Source organism: Clavelina lepadiformis, chromosome 5, assembly GCF_947623445.1.
Source record: "Clavelina lepadiformis chromosome 5, kaClaLepa1.1, whole genome shotgun sequence".
Classification (NCBI taxonomy): domain Eukaryota; kingdom Metazoa; phylum Chordata; class Ascidiacea; order Aplousobranchia; family Clavelinidae; genus Clavelina; species Clavelina lepadiformis.
In genome coordinates, this window is record NC_135244.1 from 743395 (window position 1) to 764398 (window position 21004).

General features: G+C 36.2%; 3 protein-coding genes and 2 long non-coding RNA genes across 6 annotated transcripts in view; 1 reads left to right on the top strand and 4 right to left on the bottom strand.

Moving 5' to 3' along the window:
• Window positions 1-21004, top strand: part of LOC143458607 (uncharacterized) — a 91581-nt gene that overhangs the window by 52083 nt on the left and 18494 nt on the right. The gene's annotated exons all lie outside the window — the stretch shown is intronic.
• Window positions 872-3224, bottom strand: LOC143458689 (uncharacterized). Its single transcript, XM_076955542.1, has 8 exons — window positions 3141-3224; window positions 2709-3040; window positions 2201-2457; window positions 2028-2128; window positions 1676-1852; window positions 1306-1604; window positions 1085-1141; window positions 872-989 (listed from the first exon to the last, which is right to left on the bottom strand). Exons 1-6 carry the CDS (start codon window positions 3222-3224, stop codon window positions 1473-1475), a joined length of 1083 nt encoding a protein of 360 aa, XP_076811657.1. The 3' UTR covers window positions 872-989; window positions 1085-1141; window positions 1306-1472.
• LOC143458606 (uncharacterized) lies at window positions 3412-3909 on the bottom strand. The gene is made up of 2 exons (XR_013117680.1): window positions 3662-3909; window positions 3412-3569 (listed from the first exon to the last, which is right to left on the bottom strand). It is a non-coding gene; the product is annotated as an uncharacterized LOC143458606 (long non-coding RNA).
• Window positions 8694-10389, bottom strand: LOC143458603 (uncharacterized). The gene is made up of 2 exons (XM_076955410.1): window positions 10254-10389; window positions 8694-9331 (listed from the first exon to the last, which is right to left on the bottom strand). Exons 1-2 carry the CDS (start codon window positions 10362-10364, stop codon window positions 9080-9082), a joined length of 363 nt encoding a protein of 120 aa, XP_076811525.1. The 5' UTR covers window positions 10365-10389; the 3' UTR covers window positions 8694-9079.
• LOC143458601 (protein NLRC5-like) lies at window positions 9341-20353 on the bottom strand. Of its 2 annotated transcripts, none has more exons than XM_076955396.1 (6): window positions 20207-20353; window positions 18409-18523; window positions 18221-18283; window positions 14943-16256; window positions 13051-13164; window positions 9341-10522 (listed from the first exon to the last, which is right to left on the bottom strand). In XM_076955396.1, exons 2-6 carry the CDS (start codon window positions 18479-18481, stop codon window positions 10392-10394), a joined length of 1695 nt encoding a protein of 564 aa, XP_076811511.1. In that variant the 5' UTR covers window positions 18482-18523; window positions 20207-20353; the 3' UTR covers window positions 9341-10391. The 2 variants fall into 2 exon arrangements, with proteins under 2 accessions (XP_076811511.1, XP_076811512.1); XM_076955397.1 differs by having other exon boundaries at window positions 20191-20211.

The following is a 21004-nucleotide window of genomic DNA, read 5'->3' on the forward strand; positions in this document are numbered from 1 at the left end:
AGCAAGTTACAAACTTCTTGTTATTTGGCTCATAAAAAAGTCGTTAAAACGTTCAATTATTTACATTATAGATAATAGTCTGGTTTAGTGACTATAAAGTCAAAAAAGCAAATTCTACAAAAACTAAATAACACAAAGTTGTGAAATGAAATTTACAGCGCAACGCAAAAAATCCCTTATTATTCGCATCCAGGGAAAAAGTAGAGAAACTTGTCAAGATGTGATATCACCACCGGTAGCTGCTTTGATTCATCGAACGACAAACGAGCCATTGATTTTGTGAGCTGAGAAATAAATATCATGAGTAAATATGTGCTAACGTCATAATGTTGAAATTATAAATCAGAGAGTTAAAAGCAAATGTTTTTTGATTAGAAAGTTCAACACTTCATCGTAGGCTATTTATAACGAAAGACATTTTCAGAAAACAACAACATCGTTCGTTTACTTTTGTCAGTAACTCCATAAAATGGGAATCTTTTGAATGTTGAGATAAAATGTTGATGAAAGCGTTGAAAAATCTTCCAAAGTCAGCCACATACCCTGTTGACAACAGAGAAATAAATTCACTAGTTGGCACGTGTGCCTACAAAAGTAGGATCTGGGAAGGAAAGTTCTTGGCAAAATTAATTTTTTAACTTCAACTTTTTACATTTTTTTTTTTGTGTGATCTATTCTTTATATTATTTTATTTGCAACACTTTCCTACAGCATTTGTGTATTTGCAGATTAGATAAGAATGTTGTTGGCTCAAAATGTTAGACATTTTTTTGTGAGGATCTTTAAAAAATTGCAACAGGTCTGTGATGCATAGTTTTTTGAAAAGCTTGGGAGGCAATCTCTTGGACTGCCATCACTTAACCAGGGCTTACCTTCTTCGGTCGACTGGATGGTTGCGATGTGCAGAGACCTTGGGTTGTGGTAAACTGAATATCCAGGTTGGAGAGATCGATACTTTTTTTCGAGTTCTTCGAGCTCTTGTGCGACATCTGGTGGGTAACACAATCCTAAGTTAATCAAAATATCGGTTTCTTTGAAAACATATTTTACCACATGTTTTAATAAGCAGCCTACACTTACTCACCTGTGAATGAGGGTCGAGCCATTTGAGATAGCCATCTCACACCTGTGTCTGTCGCAACTGTGACATCACAATTACATTAATAAACGTTCAGCATTTTACACTGCTGCCTCTATACCACCAGACAGGGGCGTTATTAGAGTTAAACCAGCAATTTTTTATCTATATTTGATTTATTTGAAAATGAATGAAACTTCATTTAAAAACAGAATCGTGCCAATCACCTCCTCTGCAGCAGTGAAAGAAAAGCAGCCTTGGTTTGTCCACCAAGCTCGTGCTACATTCGGTGGGAGTGAAAAAGCTTGTTATTTCTGAGATTTTCAGGTATTCAGCGTCCGAAGCATAAACCACATCCCCAACACCTTCAACTGATTAAATAAAAGGCTGAATTTTAAAGTAAAATGCAATATTTCAGAAACTTATCTACCAACTGACCGTGGCCTCCATGGCTCACTATAAAAAGAGCACAAAAGTCAGTGTGTCGGTCAGAGGCTGAGAACAGTTTAATTGTTTCCTCCATTTCCTGCAAAACGTGTTCACGATCAGTACAAATGTATAGCTACTGCACAGCTTGCAAACCTCAACAGCACTTACTTCAGCTGACATATTTGACCGGACATACACTTGACAACCAAGACCTTCAAACAACTGTCTGAGCAAGTCTAGCTTTGGTTCAATTTGTCTTAAATCAGCTTCTGGGGGCCAAGTTGGAAATCTTGTGTTGTACAAGAACAACACATGTGCTTTTGGTCTTTGTACAATCTTGTAGATCTAAAATAAAAACATTTATTCCTATAAAAACTTCGATGCCATGCAGTTACAAATAACTCAAGTTTTCTAAGAGTAGCATAGAATGGGTGCTCAGTTAAAGTAGGCAAATGAAGCTACTGTGTTGGCGAAACGTAGATCAATAAACGTTACAGAGAAAATTAACATTTATGCTTACATCATCGTTGTGTAAGTGGTTGTCATAATCGCTTTGTGAAGCTGGATGGACCACAACTTGGCCTTCACTATGAGCATGTTCAACTGAAATTGGAGATGATCCTGGGAAACATCAGCCAGTTACCTGTATATTGATGCCTTGCCAAAACAAGATCTCGCAGCATTCAAACCTACCGACAGCTGCTGAAGTTGGTAACGTTAACTTAAAACTTCCACCACCTGAATGAAACACTTCACCCGAGCTTTCATCTATTACATCATAATAATAGACATCATCTAATAATGGCACCATGGAATCATCGTGATCAAACACTGAGAACAGACGTTTGATGACTCGTTGTTGGAAGAGCTCTTTGCTCTTTACTGTGATTCGACCATTCTCAAAATCAGTGTTGGGACTGTGAAGTTTGATAACTAAATTTTGTCCACGTCTAACGAATGAAAACAGAAGATAAAATTAAATATAATTTGGTATTTCTATTTAAAAATCACTGACAATTTCAGTATCTCAACATCAACAAAACTCTTTTTTTCCTACTTTTTGTCCAAGCACAATTACAATTATAGACAAAGAAACGTTATCAAGGGTTAATGTAAAATGACAGAGTTCAAGTGAAGTTAAAGTGTAAAAATGTGGTGTTTGCATGAATGTGTGATATCACAGTTTGAGTCAAATACTAACTTAATATCGAGGTAGAAATGTTGCTGAGCGAGAGATTCTTCAACGAATTCATCTCCATCAAGGATTGTCCAAACAATACGGCGACCGTTTTCATTATCGGGATCCTTGTAATGTTTGAAGAGCAGACGCTTTTTATCAATATCTCCTGCATCGCCCAGAACAGTTTTCCTGCATGAGAAGTGATGGAGGCATAAGCATAGAAATATAGCGAAAATAAATTTGCAAAGAATAACTGACTTGCAAAAAGATGAGTCCTTAAATGTGATTGAAAATTCATCTCCGAAACGAACTTGCTCCAAGCAACTCCAATTTTCTTCATGTTTTGTTTGAGGCTACATGTAAATAAAATGTGGTAATGAAGAACCTCCCTGCAGAAGGGGCCCAACTAATATTTACAACTTTACATCTTTCTATGATTAAAACAGCAACAACCCGCATGACCCAACAGAGGATAATTTGTGGTGGTTCAACAAATTCGTTATTAAAGAAGAGTTTGTTGCTTGTATCAACCCGCATATAGTTTTCAAGGCAAGCGTGCGGTACAAACAAATAAAGTTACCAGAACTTTGTTAAACTTTTTACTAGAAGAAATTTTTATCAATTACAAAGATGAAAATACCACGATGAAAATATTGTCAAAATGTGTTCAATTTTTTCAAATAGATTATATTTTAAAACATTTTCACATAAGTTTTTCAAACTACTTCATTAGTTTCACGAAATATAAAGTCTACTCACAGTCACAAGCACATCAGACTTGTCTGGCAAGTAGCAGGTTGGCAAAGTTATAGTGACAGCTTTTTCAAACTTGTAACTTGGTGAACATTTCAAGGTGGGAGTTAATTTGATTTTTCCAGGAATCTTTAAAAAAATGCGAGAAATAAGTCAAATTCATTTTCATTATGCAAAAGTGTATCCAAACTATAAAGCTGTCTCATGTCGTCATTTCCAACCTCTTCATAAGCTTCATCCTTGTAAATCAAAGTGAACGTGAAGAACATGTTTTCCTCCATGGCACCTTCAGGTATCTCAATCAAACAACCACCCAGTTTCACCAAACCTCCTTGTTTACCAATTATCTGTATTGTAACAACTTCAACTGAACATCAATTAAAACAACTTACGAGTCCAAAATAGCAGGTTTCCTTGAGCGATACACTTCTGTTCTTATCATAGCATTATATAATTCCTCAAAAAGATGTTTATTAGATTACTGTTTTATAAACTTTTTAGTTATATTTACCACCGTAATCTCATCAAAAAAAAAATTACAAGAGAAGTCTGAAGTGGTGAGTAATCCATAGTCACTAAAAAAACACAAAAGCTGTATGGTATACAAAGAAGTTGTTATTGTACATTGTACAATGATAACGTTTAACAATGACCTAAAATATGTTCAAAGTTCGTAGTCACTTTACCTTGACATTGTTATCTAAGTATCATGACTTTGTTGGTGGTTCGTAAGAGACATTACTTACGAATATCTACAGCTGGCAATGCAGTCTTTTTGTCAGATGTACGAAAATCGAGAATTGCTTCACCCAAAAAATCTTTCATGGCAGATTTTATTGGAGCCGTTTTTTTCAAATCAACTTCTTTTGTCATTGGCTGATTGCTTTGTAAACCAGAAGTTACGTTTTTATAGAATTGTTTGGCATTAGGCTTCGAAACTTCAGATGCCAATTCTAGAAACATGAAAGAAACATGATAAAACTTGCAGTCGTTCATACCAAGTCAGAATTTCTTAAAGTATATGCTGTGTAACGACCACATGCGTACTGCAAACGTTTATGATTGACGAGCAGTTTTTAAATCGATTACATTTGAAACTAATATTTAGTCACGCATCCAACTGTCAACATATCTATTGCCTACAATGCTGAAGTAATTTAGATTGGCGCATGTTAATTATTTCCTCCATTGTGACATAATAATCAAGGAGTGATCAAACTGATCATTGACAATAAACTTAATGAATTTTAGCTGACTGCGTTATTGAAGGAAATAAACTTATATCCTATCTTTGAAAAGCAGCAAGTTCCTTGTTCAAGACTTTTTTTCAAATTTTAAACGTACCACAATTTAAACAATTCTGTGAGCGAAGTATGGCGCCAAGACCAACATCAATTTCCAACCCGGTTTGAATCTTGTCCAACGCAGATTGGATCTTGCTTCTTTCATCTTGATTAGCAGCTCGCTCCCATCCATTATCACCAATGAAGCATCTGAACATCCACAGATCATCTCTCACGACTCTCAACAAACCGATGACGTCATCGATGTTTGATGGTTGCAGATTGTTACCAATGATATCCATCTTTCCAATCTAGAGTTGAAATATTTGTGATGACGTCATCTATAACTTGGTCTATCTCGGTATAACTCAGTGCTAATGACGTCGATGCACAGATTCTATCTTATTACAACATGCTAATTGCGTGATTTATATACAAAAGTACCAAAAATATTTTTCATTTGTGGTATTGACCAAAGTATCATCTGTTTCCTTATGTTTGTTTCTAATAATACCTGAATTATGATTGAAGTTAACTGCAGTATATTGATATAAGTTGTCACTACGGTAATAAACAAGGTAAATAAACACAAGGTGGCGCTATTTCACAGGTTGCAGGTTACCAAATTATCAAAACACCAATTGCGTGACTGGGGCCGGTTATTGACTTAAAGGGAGGGAAATGCGATTGTTGATATTTTGACAAGCAGGCTTCGACAAATCTCCGCGTTGTTAAATACTTGTGCTTCTTTGTGACGTAAGAAAACTCTAGTGACGTAATGGGTAGTTAGACAGAGCAACGTTATATTCGTGATTTAAATTGAGTCTCGAGAGAAAAAGTTTTCAAGTTTACAATTTTAAGCAATAGCTTTACGAATATTAATTGTAATAACTAACTAGTTACCACCATAAAATATTGATATGTAAAAAAGTTAAACAATGATTGTGTTGTGAATATGACGTCAAAATAGATGACAACGCATGATCTCTTTCATTTCACCAACATCTCAATGACGTAATAATATCAAAGGCTTGAATATATACGGTGATATCAAAAATACTTCAAAGATTGACTCAGTTGTAACTTATAAGTGACTCATAGACATGACCGCACTTATGACTTTTTGCCAACCTAACATTGTACAAGTCAGCAATTTAATATTTTGATTGGTCGGGAACAATTAGTCGGAATGTAAACAAACAACAATAAGTAATTGATGTCAATAATATCTTACTTGTCCTGGTTTCATCTCTTTTATGACCGAAGCGATCTCGTGAAATGAATTCGCATCTAGGGAACAGGAGGACAGACTGAGCCCATCCAATTGCTTTGTGACGTGTTTCATGACGAAGCAGAACCCAGGGACTAGGTTTGAATTCATCGGCATAGGTAATTGGATTATTGTTGGAAAATGCTATGCTGCTTTGGTGACGATGGACGAATCTTTTCCTTCTCCAACGCAGGCGTACAGGTCGAATAGTTTATCTGTGAGTGTAAAGTAAACAATTATGTAAACACAGTAGTTATAAAGCGATTATGTGGGTAGAATTGCTACAATAATATATCAATAAAAGTGGGACGATACAGACATGTTTGGTGGTCAGCGGGAAATAAAGCAAATAAAAATATAAACTACATTGCTATGTAGTTTCGTAAATCTGCAACCACACATGGCTAAACACACAACAATCCTAAAATATCAAAATTACAAATTATGATTGCTACGCAGAAATATAATGATTAACAAGTCAAGGTTTGATTGCAAACATTCACAAATGGATTGTATGCAATTAAGCATCTGAGTTGGTCACGCCTCATTAAATTACCACGATTATATATATATATATCATTAATAATTTAATCATTATTATTTCCAAGCGTGTGTTAAAGTATTGACATCAGCTGCCTATGTACACATGTGGAGACATGAAGACGGTGGATCGACCAACGTTGCAATTATTAGCAGAGAAATAACATCAACTAATTTAGGACAATACCTATTATTAGAGACATGGCACGAACAAGTTTACTTTACTGTTTCTTTACTTTATCGACGCCTCACGTAGTCCACGTGACACACGTTTAAATAGTTGCGCCCGTGTGTGCCATATTATGCCATTTAAATTTTAGCCATAAGTGCCAAGTTGACCTTCTAAGCTTTTACTTGTTCCTTTTAAGTGTAGAGCCGTTGATCGTTTCCATAATGATGATGATGATGATGATCGATGATAACTTCCATAAACAAGGATAAAAACGCACAAGGCCTTGGAACTACCCCCAGATAACAGGTGAAATATATCGCTTAAGCGGACGACACGAAATCATCCGGAACGATCTAAGCTTCAGGTGAAATACGTGAAATATTTCGCTCGACACAACATTCTCGTTGCGCAGTAAGAAAGTTAAAAGATGAAGCGAAACGTCTTAAACAACTCAACTCGACGATAGAAGCGAAAAGATTTTAGTTGGGAACAAACTTCATCCAATCTGCTCTTTCAACGCTTTTACTCGACTGATCCCCACATCCGTCGCCGACGAAATAAATCAAGTAATCGAACAATTTGTATCAACCAACCCCAATGCGTATGCCGACATGAACATCTTGCAAAGGGCAAAAGATGGGAGGCTACGAAATGTTAAATATACCGCTGGATCAGGACCTGCTCTACTTAAAATCGATCAGATCATTCTGCCAGGAAAAAATGATCAGACAAACAACAACCGAATAAAACAAACAAACAGAATTGACCAAATTGGTCATCAATTAAATTATCCAAAGTTTACAACCTTCGATTTGACAATGACATGCATCACGTGACAGCGCCCTCGCGATTTTACCAACACGCGCTAAAATTGAGAAATAAGCAGCAGTCAACGTTGAAAGATTAAAACAACATATTGGCGTTTACTGAAGGATAAAAGGGACGGTGGCAGGTAATCACCAAACGTGGAAAAATGTCCACAACCCAATTTCAAACAACTTAAAAAAACGTTTAATTACAGATTGACCTGGAACGATCTACGCTTCAGGTCAAATGCGTTCAACTTTCATCCTTTTTCAGACACCGCATGTCGGTTCTGCTTGATCGGCCCCAATGCGCCTTCAAATGTTTTATTTAAATGTAAGAAATCGCCGCTACATGGCGCTACGCATGCAGAGTAGGTACCGTTTCCACGGAAACTGTAATCTCCTTTAACGTAGTAACGGAAATAACAAACATGCATCGCCCCGAAAACCTTGATCATGAAGCACTCGACATGAGCATTCGACATTTCTTTTACGGTCGTTTCTTATCCCATCCACTGATGTACAGCACTGAAGCAATTTTCATTCATCAGTTGCTTGAACACATCACCTGCTCGTCTGCTTAATTTTCTCATTTTCAACTTATATTTTATGGATTTAACTAATTATAAGTTTAGTGGCCGTGCTAGTTGTTACCAGCAAATATCAACGTTATTTCTCTTGAGCATGTTTTAAGCCTTCTCGGCTTTGTCACTTTTCCTGTTCATTGGCGCGTGTTAGTAACAACTGGCTTGATTTTTCGACCCCACCGCGCTTTTGACGAAAAATAAAATGGTTGATTGATGACGATTTTACTGGTTACAGTAATTAAACAACAAATTTGGCACCACAGGAACGCGATCATTTTTGAAGAGGAGATTTTTTAGCACAAAAACCATAATTGCTGCGATTGAACGTTCCCTCTACGCGAGACGAGCCAGGACCTTTAATCAGGACACGACCTACCACGACCAAATAGTTAAAATTTGCGAAGTCCTTCGACGCGAACCCGCATAAACGTTTGTATGTATAAGGACCGTGTTGTATCTCACATTGCTACACAGCGTTGTATTTTGTTGACATGCGCACTTGATGCGTTATTTGTGAATGAACAGTGATTTGTGAATTCTTTGTGTTTTTCGTCTCAATAAAATATGCTGTACATCATGCGCTTCTATGACGTAATAAAGTAAATTGTATTCATATTTTAACTGGAATCATAGAGAGGAATTGTAAAGCACAGAACACGGCGTCAACAATTACATAAGAAATCGCGATCATAAAATGCAAACGTCAACAAACATCATCAACAACGATCAAAATTAATTTCATAGTTTTGATAAAATTTTGAATTTCTTAGAATGGTTATAAACAAATTATCTACATCTGCTTGTTACGTCATAATAAGCACGGTCTCGTTGCCAAAGTTAACAAATTACATAAAACAAACAACAAATGCAAGGTTGTACAATGACATCACAATAGTTATCGCGAGCCTAGTGTGGTGCAGGGATGAATCGATGTCATGCTTTCCGCATCATTTAGACTTTTAGAGCTTCTTGGACTCTCGTTCATCTCGATTCACTTCTGTGAGTCTGTCTGATGCCAAAACCAACATAAACTTTCAAACCGGGTTGAATTTTGTTAAGAGCGGATTGGATTTTGCTTCTTTCATCCTGATTAACAGATCGCCCCCATCTTCCATCATCACCAACTAAGCAATTCCTCATCAACAGCTCATATCTCACGACTCTCAACAACCCGATGACGTCATCGATGTTTGTTGGTTGCAGATTGTTACCATAGATATTCATCCTTCCAATCTAGAGTTGAAATATTTGTGATGACGTCAACTATAACTTTGTCTATCTCGGTTCAACTCAGTGCTAATGACGTCGATGCACGGATTCTATCTTGTTATAACATGCTATGTGCGTGGTTTGTATACAAAAGTACGGAAAATATTTTTCATTTGTGGTACCGACCAAAGTTGTAGCTGATTCGTTATATTTATTTCCAATAATACCTGAACTATGATTCAAGTTAACTACAGTACTGTATATTGATATAAGTTGTCACTACAGTAATAAACAGGGTAAATAAACACAAGGTGGCGCATATTTCACCGGTTGCAGGTTACCAAATTATCAAAACACCAATTGCGTGACTGGGGCCGGTTATTGACTTAAAGGGAGGGAAATGCGATTGTTGATATTTTGACAACCAGGCTTCGACAAATCTCCGCGTTGTTAAATACTTGTGCTTCTTTGTGACGTAACAAAAATGAAGTGACGTAATCGGTAATTAGACAGAGCAACGTTATATTCGTGATTTAAATCGAGTTTGGTGAGAAAAAGTTTTCAAGTTTACAATTTTAAGCAATATTTTTACGAATATTAATTGTAATAACTAATCAGCTACCGCCATAACAATTTGATATGTAAAAAAGTTAAACAGTGATTGTGTTGTGAATATGACGTCAGAATAGATGACAAAGCATGATTTTTTCCATTTCACCAACATCTCAATGACGTAATAATAGCAAAGGCTTGAATATATGCGGTGACATCAAAATTACTTCAAAGATTGACTCAGTTGTAAGTGACTCATAGACATGACCGCACTTATGACTTTTTGCCCACCTTACATGGGACAAGTCAGCAATTTAATATTTTGATTGGTCGGGAACAATTAGTCGGAATGTAAACAAACAACAATAAGTAATTGATGTCAATAATATCTTACTTGTCCTGGTTTCATCTCTTTTATGACCGAAGCGATCTCGTGAAATGAATTCGCATCCAGGGAACAGCCCCACAGACTGAGCCAGTCCAATTGCTTTGTGACGTGTTTCATGACGAAGCAGAACCCAGGGACCAGGTTTTAATTCATCGGCTGCGATAATGGGATTGTTGTCGGAAAATGCTCTGCTGCTTTGGTTGCGATGGACGAATCTTTTCCTTCTCCAACGCAGACGTACAGGTCCAATAGTTTGTCTCTGAGTGCTTCATCACCTAAATAAACATAATAGTTATAAAGCGATTATGTGGGTAGAATTGCCACAATAATATATCCATAAAAGTGGAACGATACAAATATGTTTGGTGGTCAGCGGGAAATAAAACAAATAAAAATATAAACTACATTGCTATGTAGTCTCGTAAATCTGCAACCACACGTGGCTAAACACACAACAATCAAGAAATGTTAAAATTATAAATTATGATTATTACATCACAATTTCAATTGTTACGTAAAGGTTGATGATAAACTTGCATATCTATAGAAGCATTGTATAATTGAATATAATTTTAAGACATGGAAAATGTCACCAGAAAACTATATACGTAATAGGAGGTAAAGAGTAACGTCAATACATCCCATTATGATGTCACAAACATATTCTACATAATAATGACGTGACATATCTTTGCTGTCACATTTGCTAAAATTATATCCAAGTGTGTGCTAGAGTATTGACATCAGCTGCCTATGTACACATGTGGAGACATGAAGACGGCTAGAGATGTACCGATGCCGATATATCACGTTGACTCGAGTATTTTCATCTCTGCCCTGTACACACGTGTTAAATAACGAATTATCACAACCGGTCTTATTTCTTATTTCGTTTGTCTTGCTTCGCTTTTGAAGACGTGGTAATTTAACACAGTTGTAAATCTTTATGCTGCGCAGTGTTATCGCTTTAGTCAGGTAGTTCTGTTCATGTCACAGTCTTCCATTACCGCGATACATTGCTTTGTATTCGCCTTTTTCCTTAAAAGCTTTCAGCGAAATGACAATGCAGCGCCTTGTTGCCAACACGAGCAGCTGAGACGCTTTGTTTGGTAAAACATTTAACCCCATTTCCGCCGAGGCATCGTTTATATCAGGGGTGGGCAAACTGAGGGCCGCATTGGAAAAAATGTTGCAGCCGGCGGGCCGCACACTCTCATTACAAAGTAGGAAAATTTACCCGGTGTGTAAATAAACGCATATTCATATTAAACACAATTTTTGCATTTCACACTTAGTTACGTTTAAAGCTACGCAATCTTGATAACAAAGGCCTACGGTAGCCGCTACCGTATTTGTATTTTATGATCAAACGATTGAATCAAACAATGCGTGAGAAGTGTACGGCTAGTTGCTGAAAGCATGTTGCATAACATGCGCAACTGACGTGTGTGTGTTTACGCACTAATAGTGAAGAGAAAAACACACTCGTAAAGGGAATAATATTTTGTCATGTAACCTGTTTAATTAAAACAATAAGTGATGAGTAGGAGTTTCTGCAAGTGCCGGCGGGCCGCATAAAATGGGACCGTAGTTTGCCCACCCCTGGTTTATATTAAAGCGATCTTTTTCAAACATGGTCGACAAATCAACCAAGTGACATATTTCAAAGCGTCAATGGTAAACCATAGCATTCATCTCATTCTTTTCGTATAAAGATGTTGATATCAAATACTGTAGTTGGAATAACTTTCATCAGTATTCACAACGTAATAAAACCTAACATAAAAGCAGGCTACGAATGCAACGACGTTAACAACGGAAGTTGAATGTCAGCCAAAAAGCATCTCAATTATCTGTACGTCGACGCTCATGATTGTCAACAACACGTCAACAGATTTGAACAATTACTTCGCGTGTAAATTTCCCTTATTTTTTTGTTTAAAGATGATCACGTGTGGTCTGTTTATTGCACGAACAGAATTGGGCCGATGAGACAAAAACTTTTTCCAGACTTTTAGTCGGTCGAATAAACGTAAAACGTCATCTCGTTTTTTGGCCAAATTTGTTCGACAAAAATGACACATTACACGTCACAGACTGAATGCTCAAAGTAGCCGTCACTCTAAACACGTGTCATTAGCGGACCGTGTTACATAGGATTTTGCATAGGTTCTTCGCTTTTGTTTGTTAGGCGAACGCTAAGAAATGTTAAAGGAACGCAACCAATTAAAAATTAACCGGTGACCGCTAATTTTCTGCTGCATAAGTTGCAGAAATGTAAATTTTGAGAGATCGTTCAAGAATTTTAAGTTTCAGTTCCAAAAACATCTTCACAAAACGCTGTGCGCGTGCGTATAAATACGGGTTTACAACTGCAAAAGTGGAAAGTTAGCTGTTTGGTTTGGAAAACATAAAAATCTTATATTACATGACACAGCGCGCAAGAAAAATAACAACATTGCATTAAATGTTGCTTTTGTGAAAAGTCACAAACATCGACCGATGCCGATGTTGAGAAGGACCGATACATCGGGATCAGTAACATCGGTAAAACCCCGGCATCGATACATCTCTATCCTCGACCAATACTTGGTAACAAGGTGTCTGCACTTTATATACAAATGCAAACACTGGCTACCGTCACTGTATGATACAACAAGGTTGAAATTTCTATTTTAAACAAATCTGCTGTTTTTGGTTGCTCCTATTGTTATGGCCCTTATTACATTAAAAAAACACTGATAATTATCACTATTCACAATATAGCCATTTTTTCGACTCGTTAAAAACTGATTTAATTTACCTCGCGAAAGTGTCGAAACTCGACGTCGTTTCATTTCCATAAACTTTTCTGAAATGCTTTCCAGCTGCTGGATGAGATGTTTCTTCAAAATGGCCTTTTTCTGCAGAAGATCTCCTGAAAATAAATCATAAAATTAGTCAACTTATACACACTGGTTGCAAACTATCATTAGTAGCCAGCTTATCAATGTTTAGTCTATCAATGTTTTAAATAAAACTGATATAGCAATAAAAAAAGCTACAACCATGGGCACCACATGCAACATGGTATGGAAAGAAAAAGCTTTTCAAAGTTTAGTCATACAATGAAATTAATATCAACTTGTAGATTAATAACTAATCTGTTCAGAGCCCAACATGCACAGAAAAAATGTGGGTAGTTAAAATAATTATATCATGATTGTGAGATAAAGTTAAGTATCCATAAAATAATGGACAAAATGCCAAAACGACAGTGAATTACCAGCACAACATCGCATAAATTGCACATTTCTCATAACACAGCACACACTTAATAATGCGACAAAGTTGAAAAGAGTGAGAAGTATAAGATAGAGGGGAATAACACATGCGCTGGTTTATCGTATTTACTCGATTGTAAGCCGCGGAACAAAGTATCTTTTATCATCATCTGCGCGGTTTACAATCGATGGCGGCTTACATTTTCTTCTGGTTGCGTGCCAGACGTCGTAAAACTACGTTTATTGGTGGTGCATGCAGTAAACGCGTGATCAGTGCGTGATACGATGCTGCTCTGTTGGCGAGGCAATTTTTGTTTCTTTTTATCGGGAGTGGGAGAGGAGCAGGAGGAGTGGGAGAGGAGCGGAGAAATTCAACACAATCACAGATACCACTTATGTTGCGCGGCTCACAAACATGGGCGGGTTAGAATCGAGTGAATGCGGAATATAGCACACGCAGTAATTGCAAAACATGTTACCGGTGATATGAAAATGGTCCATTGCGAAGCTTTGAAAACAATATTGTTCGTGATTAAAAGATACAACGCATTTCTTATGTATTGTTCAAAATCTCACGATGCCCCTGACCACTTTCATGGCGGCCCGGTTGGAAACACTGCTTTAGTTCATGGACATGGTGAGTTAAACAATAACAAAAATGGAAGGAAACTGTCCACACAATGTAATAATAAAACACAACTTACTAAACGTAACTTGTATAGACTTTATCATATGTTTATGTTTTTGTTGTTCTATGGGAAATATGCATCTCGCACAGAATTCCCATGCATGGTACTAAATCATACAGAGCATAAAACGTGACACATTGGAGTCAACAAAACTCTAATTGACAGGTCATTGCGAAATATTATTGCACAAGTTTCATCTAAAACAAAAAAATGTGTCACGAGACAGAAAAAATACAATTAGAAGAAGAAATAAAAAACAAATCACAACTATAATGACACCTTTATAGTTGTAATGACGTGGTAGGAACTACAGTAGCTCAATGTTGAATGAAGTTAAACTAAAATAACCAAAACAATTGGAAGCAAATGAGCAAACACCACAACAAAAATAGCAAACACAAGTAAAACATCACAGTCTTTGAAGAAAATTTCCCGGTTAAGGTGGATATATGGCAGTGCCATACTGTGTAGTGTGCATGGCATGACAGGTAATTATAAAAATAACAAACAAATGCACAAAAGATGTCGAAAGAAAATAAACACAACAAATTTCAACAATAGAAGCACTTGGCCACTTCCAATGAAGTGCAAGACAAACATGGAAAAATACAAGTGCTGGTAGATAATCACTGCTTTGATTGTTATGTATCAGGAGGCAAGACAAAATGTGAAAAATACAAGCTCGGTACTTAATCACTGCTTTCATTTGTTGTGTATCGTGGTAAAATATAACTCATAATTACCTGAAACAGCTTTCGACTCCAAATCAAACAAAAGGCCACAGACGAATCTTCGGACCACTGTCCAATGCTCTTGAAACAGTGATGTTTCTACAAAATCTTGAAACTCCTCCAGTGGCATTCCGTAAACAACATAGGATGCTGTGAGATGTTCCTGAAAGGTTTGATGGCAAAAGTAGAACTTCGTAGGGCTGCCTTCAAAAAGGTTGCAGTTCACCAAGCGTTTGGGTGCGTGAAGTTGCACAATAATATCATGAACAGTTGTTGGGTCAATTTCTGCATCTTTCAGCTGCTTATCAGTAACAATAACTTTATGGTTGTTTGTTGCATCAAACGCAAGAACCTGCAGTTTCAAGACCAACTCATCCATGGTTTTTGGAAATCGTATGTTTCGACTACCTTTTAGGTTTTCCATCACTGTTGCAAACAGCCTTGTGGGGGTGGAAATATCACCAATGTCTTCTGATGGATCGATGTTACTGGAAATGATCATCTGGAGCATCAAGGGATTTCTACACATTGACAGCATTTGACTTGAAGTTGCATATATCTTCCTCCAGAGATCTTCATCGGCAAAGGCGAGGAACAACTTCTTTGTGTCTTCAAGACTGAGGTCACCCAGAGCATAAGTGACCTGGGGTCTTGCTGGTTCAGGGAGGTAGAGCACTGCATGTGGCCTGGATGTGATGATGAGGAGACTGTTGGGGAAGAAATGTTTTCTACACAAGTTAAAAACCAGGTCTTTGACAGGGACACAGGCATTGTAATTTCTATTTGGTGAAGTTTCCTTCAAGGAATATTGCGCTTGATCCAATCCATCCATGATCAGCACAATCTTGTTGGCGTTCTTCTGCATCCAGGAGAAGCAGGCTGTGTAAAATTCCTCACTATGTCCTGGAAACATATTGTCAAGCAATAACTGTCTAAGAGTCAATTGTTCTTCATAATTGGCATCCATCAACTTCAGGTGGATACAGAGTCGATGAAGGTCGGAAAAAGCTTTTGCCAGCCTCAGACTGAAGACGGTCTTTCCAGAACCAGCGCTGGCAACAATGCTGATGAATTTGCCTTTTTGATCCAACAGATCTTGGAAACAAACTTCTCTTTTGATCTTATTTTTAAACAGTTCGTTCTGGCCTTTTGGATCGTATCTTTCATCAACAGGAACTGTATCTTTGTCATAGTAATTGAGCTCGTGAATTATTGGATGGACGACTGGAATTTCTTCTTTAGCACTGACACCTTGAAGACGTAACTTTCCTACTTTTTCAAGGTAGCTGATGCACAACTTCATCAATTTTCTCATGGAATTCCACTCTGCAAAATATAAAAAAGACTGAATAAAATTACGGCACATTTTGTGGTGAAAGTGTGAGGCAAGTGTTGAAATAAGTTGACTTAAAATGAAATAGAAATATTACTTAATTATACTGGTGGAAGAATTTTCAAATATATTCAGAAATAACATAATTTATACCTAAAACTTGGAGAATATTATTACATCATAAAGAAAATTATGATGCATGTCAACAAGATCTTAAAGATCAAATTGTAGGTGATAACAAGCATTAGGTTTCATTCAGGCAACATGTAGTAGCTTCAAAATAGATTAAATATGAAAGATATTGCCTTGTCATACAAACCCAAAATAATACTTGCAGCGTCACGCACATTTAATTCATCACATTTTGTTTTTGAAAAACGTGTCCATAAAAAGGTGGGTACAGGTTATATACCGACACTAACTAAACAAGGTTTTTATTTTGACACAAGACTTGTCGTCGATGCCTCTCGTATCCTGTTGCATCGCCAGCAAATAAAATATAAAACATAACTTGATAACTCAGGCTTTATTGAGATAACTCATAAAACTTTGAGATAAATGCTGCAGATGCACTTCGCTTTATTTTCTTCGATTTTGTCGTGTGGGAGTGAGCAGGTATTAGATATGCAGTGAGCAGATATATGATACAGTCTATATCAGGTTAATCTTTTGTGTCAATAGTTATTATCATCATTATTATCTCTTGTTGTCATCGCTACCAGCAAATAGATAGCAACAGTAACTTTCTTGTTTTACTAATCGTGCGTTAAATTCGTGGCCAAAGTTTAATCGTTCACGCAACATTACAACCAGAGCATGATGGTTCATGTGTAACCGAGAGCGTGATAATAAGTAACGGCCAGTGAGCAGCGTAATCATCCGCTACAACCACAGTCTACACGTTACGTCAAACAATTGTTAGTTGTCCTGATGCAGTGATGACGAAGAAACGAGACATAAAGAAAATAGAAGATAATGCAACACACAGAAGCGCATGATGGATATACACCACATAGAATTTTATTATCTAAACAATGGGTGTAGGTTATACACCAGTGCGGAATATACTCCAATAAATGCAGTAAGGTTTATTGGTGAACTTAGAAAAAGGGAAAACCACAGCTTTGTGTAAAATTCTATCCGCCCCGTTCTCATGTGCACTATGCATGTGTTTTGCGCTTTTTAAAAATGTTTTCGGTCACTCTCCTCGAAAGCAGACTCCGCTAATTAATGACACAAATGATATTGCTCAGTTTTGTTTCCGAAGTGGACCTGAGTTAAGTTGCCTTTTGTTGCGGCCGGAGAAGCCAGTATTTAAAAACCGTTCTTTGTTTTTCATTCCTTTGATCGTGGAAAACACATCATCTCTTTTTCAATCGACTTGTTACAGCAGAGGAAACAGTCAAATTTGGGAACGCGTTATTCAATCGTGGTAACTTACGTCTCGTACAATCCGACAAAGGCCCGAGCCGTTTCTAATGACTGGCAGATTTTACATATGACTGGCAGATCAGATTTTACAAGTTGGAACACAAGTATTTTCAGTTGGTAAAACACAGACTTTTCATTCCCACAATCTCACAGATTCTAAAAGCTAAGTTAGACTTAGCTACTATACTATACTAGCTACTATTTTAGTTACTATACTATACTTAGCTATACTAAGTTTGTTGTACAGCCAGGGTTCGTGAAGTAAATGGGGAAACACAATGACAAATATTTTATTAACATAGATTGATAATTAATTCAAAGAGATCGGTGGTTATCAGTGCAAGGAACCATCTCTGCTTCTGCATTGCAAGCAGAGCAACTTGTCACCACACACCATGACATCAGATGTTAAATGAAAACACAACTTGCATTTAATTTCATTTGCTCGTAACAATAAGATATTTGAAGTATTGATTATTATTTTATGATAATTAAAATTTCAATTTAATGAGAAGTGATTACTCACCGTCTTTATCAGATGAGCTTGTGCTGGGTGGTTGCGTGTAGTTGATGGTGACATTCTCAGCATCTGAAAATAGATCACTTGACATTTATTGTTGTGTTACCAGCAAAAATATAAACAAACCAAACATTTACAGATATAAGATCATATACTTTACATCTATATTATATACTACTTTTTATTTAGCCTACCTTTTATAACTGGTGATTGGTTCAAAACAGCATCAGTAATATTTACATTTGAGCTTGTACTTTGCTCTGCCATGACACTTTTCAGAGCTTTATTTGATATCTTAAATAGTTTGCTCTGTAGAAACAAAAATATCAGTTAAAGATTGTTAAATACCACCAACATAAACATATTGACCTATAAAGGTATAATTTGCATGAAATATAACCACTTGATGACTGAAAGTTACAGGAACCGGTTAAATTACTTTGAAAGTTAAGCGTGATTAGCAAAAATGGCGACAAGTTTCAGACTGGGCGATACTGGTAGTGACCCAGTCTATTTAAAAATCAGTAAATCTGCGTGAGTTTGATTTCATTTGATTGACAGGTTTGTCAATAAAACCTGTTCATAACCTGCTTAATTCCACTTAATTAAAATTTAGCATCAAGCAAAGTTGAGTTTAATTTCAACAAAACATTTTTAATTTATAACTAAACTATATATGTAACTATAACTACCTATACTATACTATATATATAATAACTATATGTCTATCTCAATGAGTATGAGATATTGTTGTTAACATGCAATTTTATTATAAGCGATTCTTTCGATCTACAAACTTATTTCCAGTTATTCAGAATTTAACATCAAGCAATGTTGAGTTAATGAATTTCCGCTGAAATTAAATCCATTATTTTTAATAAAACACTTTCAGTTATAAAATTTAGAACATTTTGCAAATTCATCTTTCATCTGACGAACAACTTTACAACTGGGCGTAGCAAAGCTCAAACTTGTCATAAACGCAATTCCTCTCCAAATATGGAACCGAATTTGATTTATAAGTCCTCGTAATGTTGGTTAATCATTACACAAGATCATAAATAACCCAGTGGTCGTTTGTCTTTCACCAGCTTTCATTGCATTATCAGTCCAGTGTTTGAGGAAACGTTTACACAAAATATCAATCAATAACTAGAACAACGACCGTGGCTGGCACCTTATTTGCCTTGGGGATAATTTTGTGATTTCTTATCTGTAATAAAAGCTGGTTTAATGTGTTAAAATATTTGTATACCACAAAATAGTCAAATAATAGAACCTTATATCACAAATAAGCAACAGAAAAAACTGTTGCCTAACTCAAACAATAAAAATTGCTAAACTATATTAATAAAATAAAAATTTCTCTGTGGGTTCCCTCTTTAACTTTGGGAACACTGACTATACAATAAACCTGTTGGGTTATATCATACCTTTGGTGCCTTGTACCAGGTACCTTTTATTGACTAAACAATACCATTTGTTTGGTCAAAAATATTGACGATATAATATGACAATTAACTTTTGATAACTTGAATGTTTTAGATAAAAATGCATCACCAATGTTAGTGATGTAACAATGTTATAGTTTAAACCAAATTGCAACAGTAACTCTGACAGTGTTATGCGTGGTACCATACATTCCGCTACTAGGGTCGTGTACTTTAATCCAAGTTATTTATTGGGCATTAGTTATTCATATCATCATATCACAACAAACTGAAAAAGTTTGTCGACCACAAAGCCTAGTTTAAAGGTGTGTGAGCCAAAGTCCTGTATAAATGTGAGATCGGTAAATTATTATCACTCAACCTTGGTCAATGTCCAATGATGCATCGTATTTATTTGTTTATCCGTCTGTCTCACTTTAACATTTACTAATTACTACCACGCACAAAATTTATGAACATGCTTCATTTTAAAATTATTTGTAAGTTATTGCCTATGGGCTGAAGGTTTAGTGATATGTTACTTACGTTTAAAATAACTCACTATTTCACTATTTTTCTTGACATGTTTGTCAGCTTTTTCACGGGTTTAAATTTATCCCTTTTTAGCACAAATCAGTGGCAAACATTTAACCAAATTTGGTTTTTACATTTTACAAGCACCTGAACAAAATTACAAACATACGTAAGCTATTTATATTTTGCTACAAAGAGCATACTAACAGTAATATATTTCACCTTAAATTGCGAACGATACAGTATCATAATCTTTATCCTTGGACTGAGGAAACTTTTGTGCAAGTTATGATTGTCACACATTTTTTATTTGCTGTTATTGTCCAAAGTCGAAATGGTTCATCAGGTCCTAATATAACTTTGAAAGTTTAACACTTTAACTGGTTACTGGTTTAAAGTTTAACTGGTTTAACTTAAAGTTTAACTGGTTACCGAGGTAACTTTTGTGCAGGTCTCGATCGTTAAACTTTTTATTGTTTTATTTTCAAAGTGTTTTGAATTTAAAACTGTCCACCAGGTCCACTGAGCAGAAGCAAATGACGTCAATGTCTTCCTCAAGGGAATTACAATGGAATGGCGCCACTAGCTGCTGTTGTTCTTGACTCGACTTACTGACCCTTGATAAATCAATGAACAAATTTGCTTGCGTGAATAAATAACAGCTTTAAAGTGCAAGACATTTGATTAGTTCACGATTACTTCAAAAAGTCCGCTTCTCTCATGGATAATAAATTCGTTTTTCCTGTTTGTTGATTGAGCGTTTGATAGTCAGCAAGTTGTCCAGGGATGGTCTATCGGAAAAAACTTTGGGAAACACAGCTACAAA